Source organism: Temnothorax americanus, unplaced genomic scaffold (assembly GCF_048541705.1).
Source record: "Temnothorax americanus isolate GAGA-0224 unplaced genomic scaffold, ASM4854170v1 Scaffold21, whole genome shotgun sequence".
Lineage (NCBI taxonomy): Eukaryota > Metazoa > Arthropoda > Insecta > Hymenoptera > Formicidae > Temnothorax > Temnothorax americanus.
Window position 1 is genome coordinate 3,553,154 of NW_027509349.1, and position 15,033 is coordinate 3,568,186.

The following is a 15,033-nucleotide window of genomic DNA, read 5'->3' on the forward strand; positions in this document are numbered from 1 at the left end:
AATCCTTCCCTTTCTTTTAATTAATAAAAATAGTATTACGTTAACAAATAATTTTTATGTTAATAAATATTTATTTTGTTTTATTTACAATTTTTATATTTATAAATTATATATACAATATATATATATATATATATATATACATACATATATATATATTTTCTTCTTCTATATATATATTTTCTTTCTTCTTCTTCTTCTTCTTCTTCTTCTTCTTCTTCTTCTTCTTCTTCTTCTTCTTCTTCTTCTTCTTCTTCTTCTTCTTCTTCTTCTTCTTCTTCTTCTTCTTCTTCTTCTTCTTCTTCTTCTTCTTCTTCTTCTATGATTGGCCTTCAAGCAATACTGCTCCAAAAACGGCCAGGACGAACCAATCGAGCGCGGCCGCCGCGGCCGCAGCATATCCCCTCTAACTGGCTAGTTCGGACACGAACCATTAGCACGGACGCAAACCATGTGCGGTTACCGAGCGAAACGACGTAGTTGATGCGCACTTTCTCAGGCGGCGCGTCGGAAAGTGCGACACAGAAAAATTGACAAAAAATGCCGGGATGGCCTCTCTCAGGTTTCTCTCTGGCCTGATATTGTCTGCGTTCGAACTTATTACCGAAAGACCCATTTACCACAATAGGTTATGGGCCCAGGGCCCAAATCACTAACACTGCGTGTAGAAATCATACTCGCGTTCGTTTTTCGGTGATAACGCGTAAATCGGCATTTAGATACGGGAACTGTAAAGAAAATATGTCCAACCCGTGGAACAACACCGTCGGCGATAGCAGTCGCGTTGTGGCAAGCATCCGCTAGTGATGAACAGTGGGAAACATGGAAATGGCAAATTGAACTATGTTTGAAAGAACATTGTCTTTATTCGATCGTCGATGGCACGCGACCGGTCCGGATGGGCCACGCCACAGGGCACCGAGGAACCGTCGGAAGCGTACCGACGCTGGCAACGAGACAATGCACGCGCAGCTCGAATACTCGGTACAACACTCGACGAAGAAGCTGCCATTCACGTTCGCAAGAAAACTAACGCAAAGGGGATACGTTGGTGTCAGTATTTGAACAGTCATCTCTGCAAAGGTTATACACATTACTCGACAGCTTCTTCGAGATGTCAAAGGATGACGCTACTTCCGTTACAAAGGGGTTTTTTCAGTTACATTCCTCGGATGAGAAAATAAGGTGCCTTGTACCCTAAGGTAATTAGCACAAGCAATGTAGAGTCATTCATTCATTCACACTACCACCGTGATACACACGTTCATAATCTTTTTGATCCTTTTTACGAATCTTAAACCTTGCAGATTGTGAATCCTTTCCGATTCCCAATCGTGCAAATCATTAATCCATAAGAATCTTAATCGGAAAAAACTTTTCAACAAAGCATATATGGGACGAAGGCCGGGTCGGATTCGAACCACGGACTTTGGTGTTACTAATCATTCGCGTAGGCACTGAGCCACGCGTCATCCCGTTCCGTTACAAAACATATATCTAGGTTAGCTAATGTATTCGACGACATTTTCAATTAATTACATAAAGGTAATCCGAATGCCACACTTCCGTTATCGCTGCTTCACCATCGTATTTTCAAAACGCTCGGTCCTGAGTATCAATATTATCATTCAACTTGGTACCGCGTTTCGGAAGGTGAGCAAACGACGAAGCTACTGATTGAAAATTTCCGTTTGATTGAAAATTCGATCGCGTCGCATGGAACATCGCAGATGTCTGGCGCTTTCTACGCAAAATCTAAATTAAAGGATTCACAGAAGAAGCAAAATAAATCAACATCAGATTCGTCTTCGTCAGAACATAAGAAAGAAAAACGTTCATGTCTATATTGCAAGAAAGTCGGACATATCATCGCCAATTGTCAGAAACGCCTGCACGCAGAGCAGAAAACTGCAACCAAAGCCAACCCCGGCAAAGATAATTCCGAAGCCGATTCGAAAAAGGATAGCAAACCAGGTACGTTCTTCGCCATTGGCCTGGCAGTCAACGTAGACTTCGTCCCTGCTGAATCCTGGATTTCGGACTCCGGTACAACGCATCATATGTCGGCGAACAAACAACACTTTGTCACATTCGAGAAGTTTCCGATCCCGCAACGTATCCAGACAGCCGGTAATGAGTATATTCTGGCTTACGGGTCCGGTAGGATTAACGTCGAGATGCGCATAGGTGACAGGTGGTCGCCTGCTTCAATGAATGACGTCTGGTATGTACCTGAGGCTCGCTATCAACTTTTCTCCATTCGACAAACTGTTAAATACGAAACATTACATTTGATTTCGATGGTGTGAAAATTTGATACAATGGTGAACTCGTCGCGACCGGTGAACTCGTCGGTCCTGTGTACGTCATGAATATGCGCATTCGTGCTCCAGATTCGCCCATGGAAACTAACCTAGCTTCAACTGAAGAAGTACTGCAAGGATGGCACGAACGATTAAGCCATCAAGATAAACGTCATGTGCGCGATGTACTATCCCGTGTAGGTATACCGGTTAAGTGTTCTGACGCCGCGTCCTTCTGTGATGGTTACGTCCTCGGTAAATCACATCGCAAACCGTTTCATCCGCGTCGAGATCGTCCGCAAGGCGTCGGCGAGTTGATTAATGCTGACGTAAATGGTCCGATGTCGGTCGATTCGTTCAACGGTTTTCGGTACTACGTGGCCTTTAAGGATGACTTTTCTCGTTACGTTCGTATATTTTTCATGAAAGAAGAATCAGAAGTAGCTACGCACCTAGAAACGTTTCTAAATGAGTGTGATACCGCAGGACATAAAGTGAAAACTTTCCGTTCGGACTGCGGTACTGAATTCGACTGTGCTAAAGTATTGACATCACATACGCCTGAACAAAATGGCGTCGTAGAACAATCAAACCGACACGTTGTTGAGCTGGCTCGTTCGATGCTTTCGGTCAGTGAGTTATCAAAATCATTTTGGGCTCATGTCTGTGACACGGCAGTATTTCTGATAAACCGCACAGGAAAATCAAGTGTTCACGGTAAGGCGCCGCTCGAGTTGTGGATCGGCAAAACATTTGACAGTTTTGATTACTTGCTAATTTTCGGATCAGAGTGCTACGTGAACATCCCAAAGAAGTTTCGCTCCAAATTCGACGACAAAGCAGATCTCGGTTACTTCGTGTGTTACGTTAAGGTCAAGAAGACTAGAGACCAGGAGACCGAACTCCAGTGGTGGGGGTGAGTCAAAATGTGGTCTGGCGCTGTTCGCAGTATGGTCGCCGGCCAATTCATGAACTACGCTACGTGCTGGATAAGTTCGAATCTTTACGTTGTTTGTTCTCTAGTCTTCTTGTTTGTTGCAAACCGTTTAAAACAAAGTAAAATCATGTCTAAAGTGTGTTGCATTGTGAATTGTGAGAGTAAATGTCCCAATTTGGATTCGAATAAAAGAACGCTATTTGGATTTCCAAAGGTAAGTGTATTTAATTGAAATAAAAATAAATAACAATTATTTTCTCAAGAACATACAATCAGTTTGATTTTTTTACTTTTCAGGATTCTCATGAAAATCAAATCTGGATAAATAAGATTTCTCCGTTTTTGAGTAAGGGAAACGCTACTCGAAAACATTTACGTATTTGCGATAAACATTTCAAGGACAACGATGTTGAGCGGACTTTTCGAACTGTCTTGAAAGATGAAACAATAAACGAAATCCCACGTGAAAAATTTAAATTGAATCAAGGTAGTGTACCATGTATTTTCGATGTCCATCAAGATAATTTTGAAGAAGAGTCCATGGATGCAGGAGACAAAAATTTATGTGTAAGTTGAAAATCGTTATAAATTATGCTTTGAAAATATATTTGAGATATTCTCTACAAAAAATGGGAATTTTCAGGTTTCTACTCCGTTTGAAGACATACTACCTATCCAAGGTAGCGAAGCAATAGAATACACCATCGAGGCACTGAAAAGAGGCTTTGAAGCTCCAGAGCATTCCAGCGAGATAATTAAATGGGGAATAGGGTTATTACCTGACGGCATCATTTTTTTTTACTACGGTGATTTTGATAAATATACAACAAAAACATTAATAGTAAGAAAGGACATGAACTTAGAGGTAATTTTTATATCTGATCCATAATAAAATAAAATTGTATTAACTTTGGTAATATTTTACAAGTATAATTGATAAATTTTCATTTTCAGGTCCGACTTGATGATGAAGTTGTCAAGTTAAATATAGTGGACAAAGTTCATTGTTTTCAAGATCTTTTGGTTGCCATGAGAACTGTCAGCAAAAGTCATGTATGTAGTGAATCCGATCATGACACTCCTTGTACCCCTGGTTTTGTTAAATTGACGTCAAACCTGAACAGTCAGAGATGCGGCTCATGCGAAGTACGACGTAAAATCAAAAATCGTAATGAAAGAAAAAGAGCGAGACGGTTTAATATAAAACAATACAAAATAAAAAAAATAATAAGAAAGAAACAACAAAACAGTCGCATGAGAAACTACGTAAGTATATAACCATGCGATTAAAATATCAATAAGTTCTTATTTCTTTATAATGTTTAGATTATATTTCAAATTACAGATAAAAACAGAAGAAAATATTGAGGAACTGCATTCTCGTTGTGCTGCACTATCTGACAAAACGGTTGAAGATGCCATTAAAAATCAGCCGCAAGTGCAGCAAGCAGCTATAAGAGCTTGCTTGGCTGCTGCAAAATGTAAGGGTCCCAATGGAATACGATATACAAACGATTAGATATTAGAGTGTCTACTGATTCGTATTAAGAGTCGCAAAGCATATGAGCACTTGCGGAAACACCAAATTTTTCAACTGCCGACGATCGATACCCTGACTAAGTACTTGAAGAACCTGAAGGCTTCGTACGGTTTCTGCTCATCAACTTTCGAACTTTTACGGATGAAGGCTGCAGCCATGAAACCGGAAGATAGACGAGGTTTGCTTGAAACTTTACATGTATAATTTTTTTCCTAATATATGTAACTGTTATCCGTTACCAATTTTTCTAATTATTCTAACAGGTACATTGGTGCTGGATGAGATGCAATTGAGCGAAGGTGTTAATTTTGATCGAAAAGATATGTTGTTTAAAGGATTTACAGACTTGGGCAAATATACGTCCGAAGATCAAACAAATCAACGCGGTGATCACGCCTCAGTTTTTCTTTTTCAACCGTTTCGCGGCAAATGGGTTCATAGTCCAAGAGCCGGCTGCACAAAACCCTCCCTCATCGAACATCCGGCTGAATTTTATTCGAATAGATAGCTTTTTTAGTGGTTAACCCTGTGCCGGGTTTTATATGCCCTGAAACTTGACCGAAGTGTTAAAAAAAGGGCTACTTCCGGTATGATTTTTTGAGATAAAACCCCCTTAAAGAACATCCGGCTGAAACTTGTGCCAATCGATTCAGGATGTCAAGCACTTTGATAAAAAAATATGCTACTACCCCCCACCTTGACAAGAACCATGGCAGCAACCCTTAAACGTGACATATTTTCGTACCGTACCTCCCTCATAGAACATCCGATTTTTTTTTGAAATGTAGCTCGAACATTCCTGAACATAAAAAAACAATGCTGCCATCGCTGGCATTGACCAAAAATGTTTATCACAAACTATTTTTTCCACAAAATATTCGCTGGGAATTTTCGCGCTAGTATGGACGGTATTCATAGTCGGTTCTTAAGATCGTTCTCGTCAAAGATTGTCTTATTTTCTATTTAAATACATGGCAAGAGATTACCCGTATGTTCTGTGAGGGAAGTATTGACCCGTTACAAATTGGCAACCAAAAGTCGCGCGACTTACGGGTGGCACAAAAACTTTTGGTCAAAGCCAGCGATGGCAGCATTGTTTTTTTATGTTCAGTAATGTTCGAGCTACATTTCCAAAAAAATTGTATATTCTGTGAGGGAGGTACGGTACGAAAATATGTCACGTTGAAGGGTTGCTGCCATGGTTCCTGTCAAGGTGGGGGGTGGCAGCATATTTTTTTATCAAAGTGCTTGACATCCTGAATCGATTGGCACAAGTTTCAGCCGGATGTTCTTTAAGGGGGTTTTATCTCAAAAAATCATACCGGAAGTAGCCCTTTTTTTAACACTTCGGTCAAGTTTCAGGGCATATAAAACCCGGCACAGGGTTAACCACTAAAAAAGCTATCTATTCGAATAAAATTCAGCCGGATGTTCGATGAGGGAGGATTTTGTGCACCCGGCTCTCCTACTATTAATATCGATGGACTACCTCTATCAAAGAGTTCTAAGAGTCAGTTGTGGCCCATATTAGGTAAAGTTGTTGGAACTCAGTTTGTCGAACCATTTGTTATTGGAGCGTTTCATGGAAATAAAAAGCCTTCATCCGCTGCTGAATTTCTACAAGCATTTCTCACAAAGTACATGAAATTGTACAATGAGGGTTTTATTTACGAAAATCGAAGCTATGTTTCCCGATGAGACATTAGGCACTTACTGACAAGAAATAAAAGCTGAAATGTTTAAAATAATATACAATAAGCACGTATTAAAGTAATATGTATTTTTATTTCTGCACCATTTCTGAACGTTTTAATATTTCAGCAATATAACATGCCGAGTTGGTATTAATTATATTATTTTTCAGATGATTGCAGTTCTCTATGTAATAAATTACTACCAGTAATCCAGTATTGCCCAGTTCTTCTAAAGTACTCGCCAAAATATTAAGACGTGAAACTTTCACGTAATTTCCACGTCGAATCGATGATCTCATCCACGTAGATCCGACTACCGTTTTTAAGCGGATGATCCACTCGATTGTCTACGTGAATTCTACGTCGCTGGTCCACATGAAAGAAACGTGGATTCCACGTTCCTGTTTTACTGGGGTGTAGAGAGGATTGAAAGCGTTTTGAGAATTTGATTCTACAAAAAGTAAATGAGTTGCTGGAAGTAGTGCGAAGAAATGATAACCCAGTGGAGCGTACAGATCGTCATTATGCACTTCTGCCCCAGATGCCATTCAACGACATTAAGGAGGTTCTACAGATAATAGATGTATCTAAAAATTGGAAAAAAAAACTTTATGGACGTATAAAGTAAGATGCGAGAAAAGTGCTCAAAAAATTTTAGCATCGGTTATGTTGTAAAAATTTGCAAAAATGAATTTTGAAATCACAGTTTTAACATGAGCTCTTATGGCAAAAGAGTTCCCGGAATCAGGAAACGAGATATTAATTATATGAAGGCGGTCTACCAAAGATTCAAAAAACAGAGCTCTTATAGATCTTAATCTAAGCTTTTCAGAAATATCGAGAAAAACAAGGGTTATCGTGTAAAATTTTGTGATGTTGGCTATTGAAACAGGTCATATCACAGTTCACGTAGCGTGCTTCGAATAACAAGGGAGATTTAACAACGTCGCAGCGACTGCACCTCACCTAACCTTTTATCTGTCAATGATTTTTGGGCATTTTTCATTCGAAGAACAACTTTCTTTTTAGCGAATTTTCCTCTTTTGACACCACGCAAGACTCTATCCTTATTTCTCCATGAATTGGTCGGGCTTGGAGGAGTCATTGTAAATTTATAAAAGTAAACGCAGTCACTGACTAAAAAGGACCACGCTCATATGAGCAAAACAGCGAAACTCAAGTTCGTGACGTTACCACCTTTTCTCGCATGTATAAGAAGCCGGAGTCAAAGGAGCACTTACACGATATTTTTAATTATTCCTCGCTTCGACTAATATGGGTATGATATAAGCTCTAACATCATCAAAATTCATGAAAATATTTTATGAATACTTAGAATTGATGAATTCAAAGATTTTCTCTTCATCTCTCGACTGACTAGAGAGTACCTGTAGAACCTCCTTAACGCATTACAAAGATTCGATCGTGATCTTAAAGACAATGGACAAATGCGAGATCAATTTGTACGTATGCGAGTATTGTGAAACTGTGCTGGTACATTGTTTCGTCAATATTTAATTAAGTTTCTTAAATTGTTGATATTTTCTAGATGAAAAAATTCAAGACATCGGAGGAAAATCAGTTCAAAAAGCAGTGAAATATGCAATGGAAGTAGTTATGACGGATTATTTAACTCAACAAGTCGTTTGGACCCTTGATTGGAGCTGAGAACAAACCAAAAATCTCCAAGTTCACGTTTCCATATGTCATAATAGGGTCCAATTTGTAAAAAATAAGTTATTTAAAAAAATTATTTTCATGAACCTTATATATTTGTTCAAATTGAATGGAACGACTTTAGAACGATATATATATATATATTAACAATGTAATTTTTTAATATAAATTATTAAAACTGCTTATAAAAAAAGAGGGGATAAAACGCGCTGTGATTGGTTGAGACCGCGTGTGACGTCATTATTCAGTAATTTCAAATTTTTGCTATACGGTATTTTATGTATTTACGTATTTACCAATTGTTTTGTTGCAATGTGGCAAAAAAATAACACGGGATTTGTTAAAGCACAGTCGGATAACTTACCCAAAGTAACAGTATTAATGGTTTCTGATTTTTTTGCTGAAAGTGATGTGATTAATATCGCAGAAACTCGTGGTGTAAAAGCTAAGAAGTAAGTATATTTTTAAAAACTTGCAATAACAGGAAATAAGAAATAGTAAAATTTATAGACAGATACAAGATACAGTATGAAACGATATATCAAAGTGTTATTAACGATATATCAAAGTAATTTGAGTATTATATACAACATATACATGACATAACCTTTAATACATTCTTGTCATCTTGTCGATGTACACTTTGGTAGAGCTGAAGGTGAAAACTACGGCGATCCAGCGGTTGGATATGTGGAATTGAGACGGGAAAAAAGGTTTGTCCTGAGCACAGAGTGAACAATAAGGCGTATGCTGTATCGATGCTAGTCAACGAGGAAACTGAGAGGGTCGAATATATATTAGGTGCGAAGACTGCGCAGCTTCAGAAGGTAATTATAATTAACGCAGTAAAGAAAACGTTAATTGTGTATATTAACTGTGCAATTCTATGTGATTTAAGGTGGTTGTAAGCATGCCATCGCTTTCCTTATGTGGGTTCACCGTCGAAGCGAAGAGCCTGAACCGACAGCGACGGTCTGCTATTGGAAGAAACCTCGATTGGCACAAGTTGGAGCTATTGTAAGAAGCATGAAAGCAAAAGATTTGCTACCATCGAAACAAACTCCAGTTTTTCCAAACAGTACTAGCTTCTTACAGACTGTATTGCAAGAAATGGAAAAAAGAAATTTTGACTGCCAACTGTCAAAGCATTTTGTCCATGTAAAATCTCATAGAGATTTATCGATGCACTCATTAATGTTAAAATTTTATAATATCTCTACGTGTAAGGGCCGGTCTCACAGTCTCCGATTAACGTGATTCTCCGATTAAACTCACTCTGCATCTCTTTCTAACTATCTCCCTAGAAAGAGACGAAGAGTGAGTTTAATCGGAGAATCTAGGGAGAATCACGTTAATCGGAGACTGTGATACCGGCCCTAAATCTGCATTTTCAGTCATTTTTGATGCTTTCAATACAAACTGTCTACTCGATCTAACCTGTTTACTGAATAATGACGTCACATCGACGACGCCATCAAGGCGCGCAAAAAATTGGGCGTTTAAATCAATCGCAATTTTCAAATTCATTAAAAAAATTATTTAACGATTTTTAATTACTTTTGTTATTGTAATAGTTGTTTTTACTATCAAAACTTTAATTAAAAATAAAAAACGAAAAATCGTGGAGGACCCTATTGGTATGTACATGGCATATAATACTTTTGTTAAGTTCTTCGCCGTAAAAAGTTACCACGTCTCATAGTTTACTTTTTCAGATGTTGTACGTAACACATTTGAAGGGACAAAAATCAAAACTGTCGAAGACCGAATCGCCGAGTGGCTTCGCCGTGAGGGCGATCGAAAAAAAGCAGAAAATAAACGTCGTGAACGTCAAAATCTTCAACATCGGTGATATGGATTCAGCATTGTATTTGGTAGAGATATATATATATATTAAAAATATAGAAAAAGCGAAAGTATATACTTACACGTGTATTAATTACACTTTATATATTTACGCACTTTTTGTCAAACAATTTGTCGCTTTGGAATAAAATACGTGCTAATATACGTGCGGCGCAATAAAATCTCGACATCTATAGATATTTCCATAATCAAGAAGATGTCGTAAAAATTATAACTTTCCTACATCGTTTTAATGCCATCAATAACGCCACTACAACATGATATCTACCTGATGACATCTTTTGGACTACAACAAAAGGCAGAAACAGCGCTACCGCGATAGATACCTTCTGGACAACTTTTATGAAGATACTTTTGGATAACATTAAATTGATGATTTTTCGATGCCTTAAAACAGCCATCTATCGGATAAAGTAAAATGGTGACTTTAGGATAACAGGTTTTCCTCTCCATTAAGATATTATAAAAAAGACATCATTCGGATTAACAGTAAACGAGATATCGATTTAAAGACATCCATTGGTCATCTTATGGTAAAATCATAAAGACAACCTTAAAACGACAACTTATAGATACCTTTTTGACATTAATGCTACCTGGGTCCCTCTCTCTCTCTCTCTTTCTCTCTCTCTCTCTCTCTCTCTCTCTCTCTCTCACTCTCTCTCTCACATTATCTTGTCTCTCTCTTGTTCTTTTCCTCTATATTCGGCGCTGCGTGTATGCTTGCGCTTGGCCTTGTGCATATATATGTGTGTTACTATGAATGTGCGCATACACATTTAAAATGTACATTTTCACAACACCTCTACGGAAATGTTCGACTTTTAAATGCCTACTTTAGAGCGAGAGGGAGGAAAGTAAGCCCGGCGCAAAAATTGGCCACTTTCGACTCGTTCTATAAGTAGGCATTTAAAAGTCGAACATTTCCGTAGAGGTGCTGTGAAAATGATGATCATCAATTTTCTTCCCTAGGGTCGAGGAAAGTAAGCCCGGTGTGAAAATTGGCCACTTTCGACTCGCTCTATAGACATTTAAAAGTCGAACATTTCCGTAAAATTGTTATGAAAAATATCATGTGGATGGGTCGAAGGCTTTTCTTAGACTCTTGTGATTGCCACCTGAGCCGAAGGCGAGGGTGGCAAACTTCACACTCGTCTGAAAAACGTAGCTTCTCTCCTTGTGCACAATATATATTATTCTTTCGGTCTTTCTCTTTTTCTCTCTTCTTCTTCCATTACCTTCATTCTCCATTATTTCAATCAAAATAAGTTAAATTTACCAATGCCTGGACACGTACCTATGTCTGGACATTTTATCATTTTAGTGTTTAAATAAGTTATAATGCGAATTAAAATCAAAGAATCAAAGATAAAAATATTTTTCTTTGTATTATATTTTTAGTTTTGATTTTAATTCGCGTTATAATTATTTTATATATAAATATAACTAAAATAAATAAAGGTCTTAAAGTATCCCAGCATTGATACATATTTACCTTGTACGTATGTATATTTTCTGATATATTATTAGAATTTATATGTATATTACCTATATGTGTATTCTAAGAATTGAAACCAAATATTTTTTTTTCAAATAACTGTTAAGAGGAAATTACATATATATTTATATTTTTTACTGTTTGTAATCCTAGCATATTTATGCAATATGTTATATATGTAAAAGAATAAGAAATTATTTTTTTTAAAGATAATTTTTAAATCGCTGTAAGTGGTTGCTTTTATTTTAAGAATTACATGAAACTATACGAAAAAATACTGTTTTGCTTTAAACGTATATAGTTTCCAAAATAAGGACAAAAGTATCATTCTATACGTATAAATGTCTAATCGAAATGTCTTTTAAGTCGTAAATCTTGATATATATAAAACCATTTTTTTGACATCAAATATCATTATAATGCAGTGAGTACAACCCATAAATACTTGAACTTATTCCTTTACGGAAGTAGCCAATTGTGTCGCACTGTGTATGAATGTGTTCCGTTGCTGGAAAGCACCCAATATAGACTTGCGTGGACGCGCGCGCCGGTGCGGCGTGGCGGCTCGCAGTTTTACGTTTCACTGGGTCGCGCGAATAAGGTAAATAAATTTTTTTCTGGTCTTTTTTAATATATATAGGAACAAAACTGCAATATCACAAATTTTCCTATAAATGAAACTTTTTCACTAAAAAAGGTTTCATGTCCATTAGTGGAAAAATAAAAAAAAGTTGAGTTTTATAACTCGTATTTTTTTATGCAAAAATATTTATTTTTATACCAGTAAATAGTTTTTGAAATTTTATAAATTTCATCATTTACGAAATTAGGCTATGTGTGCTTAGTTCACAAGTTATAGAAAAATGAAATTTTGGCCGATTTTCGAAGGCTGATTGCACCCCTTAAACATGTTTAATAACTGATAAAAAAAAATACGTATCGAATATTTTGATCACCTCTACAAACCCACCAAGTTTTATTAAAATCGGAGAGAGATACGTACCTGGGAGCCTTTTTTTGTCAGTGAAAACTGCATGAGTAGCTATTTTTAATAGTTTTAGAGTATTCCACAAACTCGCACACTTCCTCTTCTTTAAATAACATACATCCAACAAACACAGCAAAAGTAACATGTAAATAATAAAAACAGGTACATACAATTTAAGATACTAGACATCACAGACGCGCGCTTCGCGCGCGCTATTTAGCTTTAATATTACATACAACTGTCAAAATATGCTATGACAGCCGCTCACGAAGTTAGCGCAGCAACAGAATCAATCAGCATCGCGGAAAAGAGCCAACAAAGCAATTCGAGACTTTCGAGAAGACTTCGAGAGATGCGAGTATCGATTTAACATGCCTTTTTTTTAGAAAGGATAATATAGAAAGAAACATATGAATCAGGAAGTCGATTTTGTGTATCTTCAAACGAGGTAAAAATTACAAAAATGAGAAAATTTACTATAGGCCAGTCATATTAGACTAATTTAAGGGGGTCCAACCAAGACCTTCCAATTACTCTTTTCAGGTTGCAACCACCATGAATCGCTTTGATTTAAGGTGCTGTAAGTGAGAGTAATTTTGCTTTGCATAATTAATGCGCATTAAAAAGTTATTAACAATATTATCAACAAAAAACGCGATTTTTTTTTTTCAAATATCTTGAAAACTAAGCAAGATAGGGTAACTAACTATACATACCTTTTTTATAAAGCGTAAAATTATCTACAATAATGATCTGAACAACATTTATCGTCAAGTCAGTCGTTTAGCTTACACGCGCCGTCAAAGTCCGAGACTCGGATCTCGAAAACTCTCGATTTCATCGTTTTTTGATGTTGCGTCTGTGATTTTTTTCAGTCATTTAAAATGGAATTAAAAATTCCCAAAAAATCACACATCATCTGAGAACTACAAAGAATACTTTTCAGGGTGTAACCGATTTTTTAGACCCTTTTTCTTTAGTTTGTAACTATGTAAGCAAAAGATTTTGATTTTTTGGACTACTCTTAATTTTTCGCTGTTTTCAGACCTTAGAATTTATTTGAGACGAATTTTATCGTATGCATCTTGTTGTGGACAAAATTTGCAACAAAAAAGGACTCTTGTATTTTCTTCGTACGACGAACGCTGATTTTTTTATTGACGCGCAAAGTTATCTAATATTGCGCATAGGTCGGATAACGCTTGTTTTACACTAAAATAATTGTTTTATTAAAATTTACGTAATTTTTCGCATTATTATTGAACCATATTGCAAAGCCGTTTTCAACACATGCTCTTATGTTTACTTATTTATTAACAAATTGTTTATTTAAAAATTATTATAAACAATTTAAAAAACATGTTATATTCGTTGTACTCGTCGTCTTATTTCAACCCAAAAAATGTTTGTAAAAAATTTATTCATATTATTTATAACATTTTTATTCAAACATACAGTGCATCTTTTGACTATTTTTCGCAAACAGCGAAAAACTAAGAGTAGTCCAAAAAATCAAAATTTTTTGCTTACATACACACTAAAGAAAAAGGGTCTAAAAAATCGGTTACACCCTGAAAAGTATTCTTTGTAGTTCTCAGATAATGTGTGATTTTTTTGGGAATTTTTAATTCCATTTTAAATGACTGAAAAAAATCACCGACGCAACATCAAAAAAACGATGAAATCGAGGGTTTTCGAGATCCGAGTCTCGGACTTTGACGGCGCGTGCAAGCTAAACGACTGACTTGACGATAAATGTTGTTCAGATCATTATTGTAGATAATTTTACGCTCTACAAAAAAGGTACGATAGTTAGTTATCCTATCTTGCTTAGTTTTCGAGATATTTGATAAAAAATAAGAAAAATCGCGTTTTTTGTTGATAATATTGTTAATAACTTTTTAATGCGCATTAATTATGCGAAGCAAAATTAATCCCATTTACAGCACCTTAAATCAAAGCGATTCATGGTGGTTGCAACCTGAAAAGAGTAATTGGAAGGTTCGATGTCTAATATGACTGGCCTACCAGAGTATCTATACGATTTCATTTGTCAATGTTTTCTTGTATACTTACTTAATTCTATTTCTATTATCTTTTTTAACCATTTAATTCGATATATTATGGCATATTCGGTACAAAAAAACTACATATTTCCCAAAGAAAATAATAATTTGTTTTTTGTTAAAAAAAAAAGATAATAGAAATAGAGTTATTATGCTTTTTTAAAAGCAGAAAATAATTGGCATATTTTGAAAAGTTTATAAATACAATTAAGTATATAATAAATGACACATCACATCCTAACCACGCAACTGTCAACTTTAGTATTTAATAACTTTTTTCCTAATTGAGAGCCACAATTTTAACTAATATATATAGATTCATGTTTATTTACGCACTAAAATACACAAAATTATGAAGTTTCAGCTAAAAATGATCGGTGAAAAAAAGCTTCTCTCCTTATTCATAATTACCCTAATATCGTTGTTTTTGTGGTAAAAAATACAAATAGAATACAGTTACTTAT

At 36.1% G+C, this 15,033-nt stretch overlaps 1 protein-coding gene and 1 long non-coding RNA gene across 5 annotated transcripts; both read left to right on the forward strand.

The window, feature by feature from the left end:
• Nucleotides 1–2,781: 2,781 nt before the first annotated feature.
• On the forward strand, nucleotides 2,782–5,287 carry LOC143897886 (uncharacterized). Its single transcript, XM_077406842.1, has 6 exons — nucleotides 2,782–3,454; nucleotides 3,538–3,807; nucleotides 3,884–4,105; nucleotides 4,195–4,506; nucleotides 4,586–4,958; nucleotides 5,044–5,287. Exons 1-5 carry the CDS (start codon nucleotides 3,230–3,232, stop codon nucleotides 4,757–4,759), a joined length of 1,203 nt encoding a protein of 400 aa, XP_077262968.1. The 5' UTR covers nucleotides 2,782–3,229; the 3' UTR covers nucleotides 4,760–4,958; nucleotides 5,044–5,287.
• An 857-nt stretch (nucleotides 5,288–6,144) lies between these two features.
• LOC143897899 (uncharacterized) lies at nucleotides 6,145–10,264 on the forward strand. 4 transcript variants are annotated; one of them, XR_013257027.1, is made up of 5 exons: nucleotides 6,145–7,937; nucleotides 8,024–8,978; nucleotides 9,050–9,168; nucleotides 9,867–10,025; nucleotides 10,194–10,264. It is a non-coding gene; the product is annotated as an uncharacterized LOC143897899 (long non-coding RNA). The 4 variants fall into 4 exon arrangements; XR_013257029.1 differs by having other exon boundaries at nucleotides 6,152–7,937; nucleotides 8,024–8,603; nucleotides 8,802–8,978; nucleotides 9,867–10,264; XR_013257028.1 differs by having other exon boundaries at nucleotides 6,148–7,937; nucleotides 9,867–10,264.
• The last annotated feature ends 4,769 nt before the right edge of the window (nucleotides 10,265–15,033 follow it).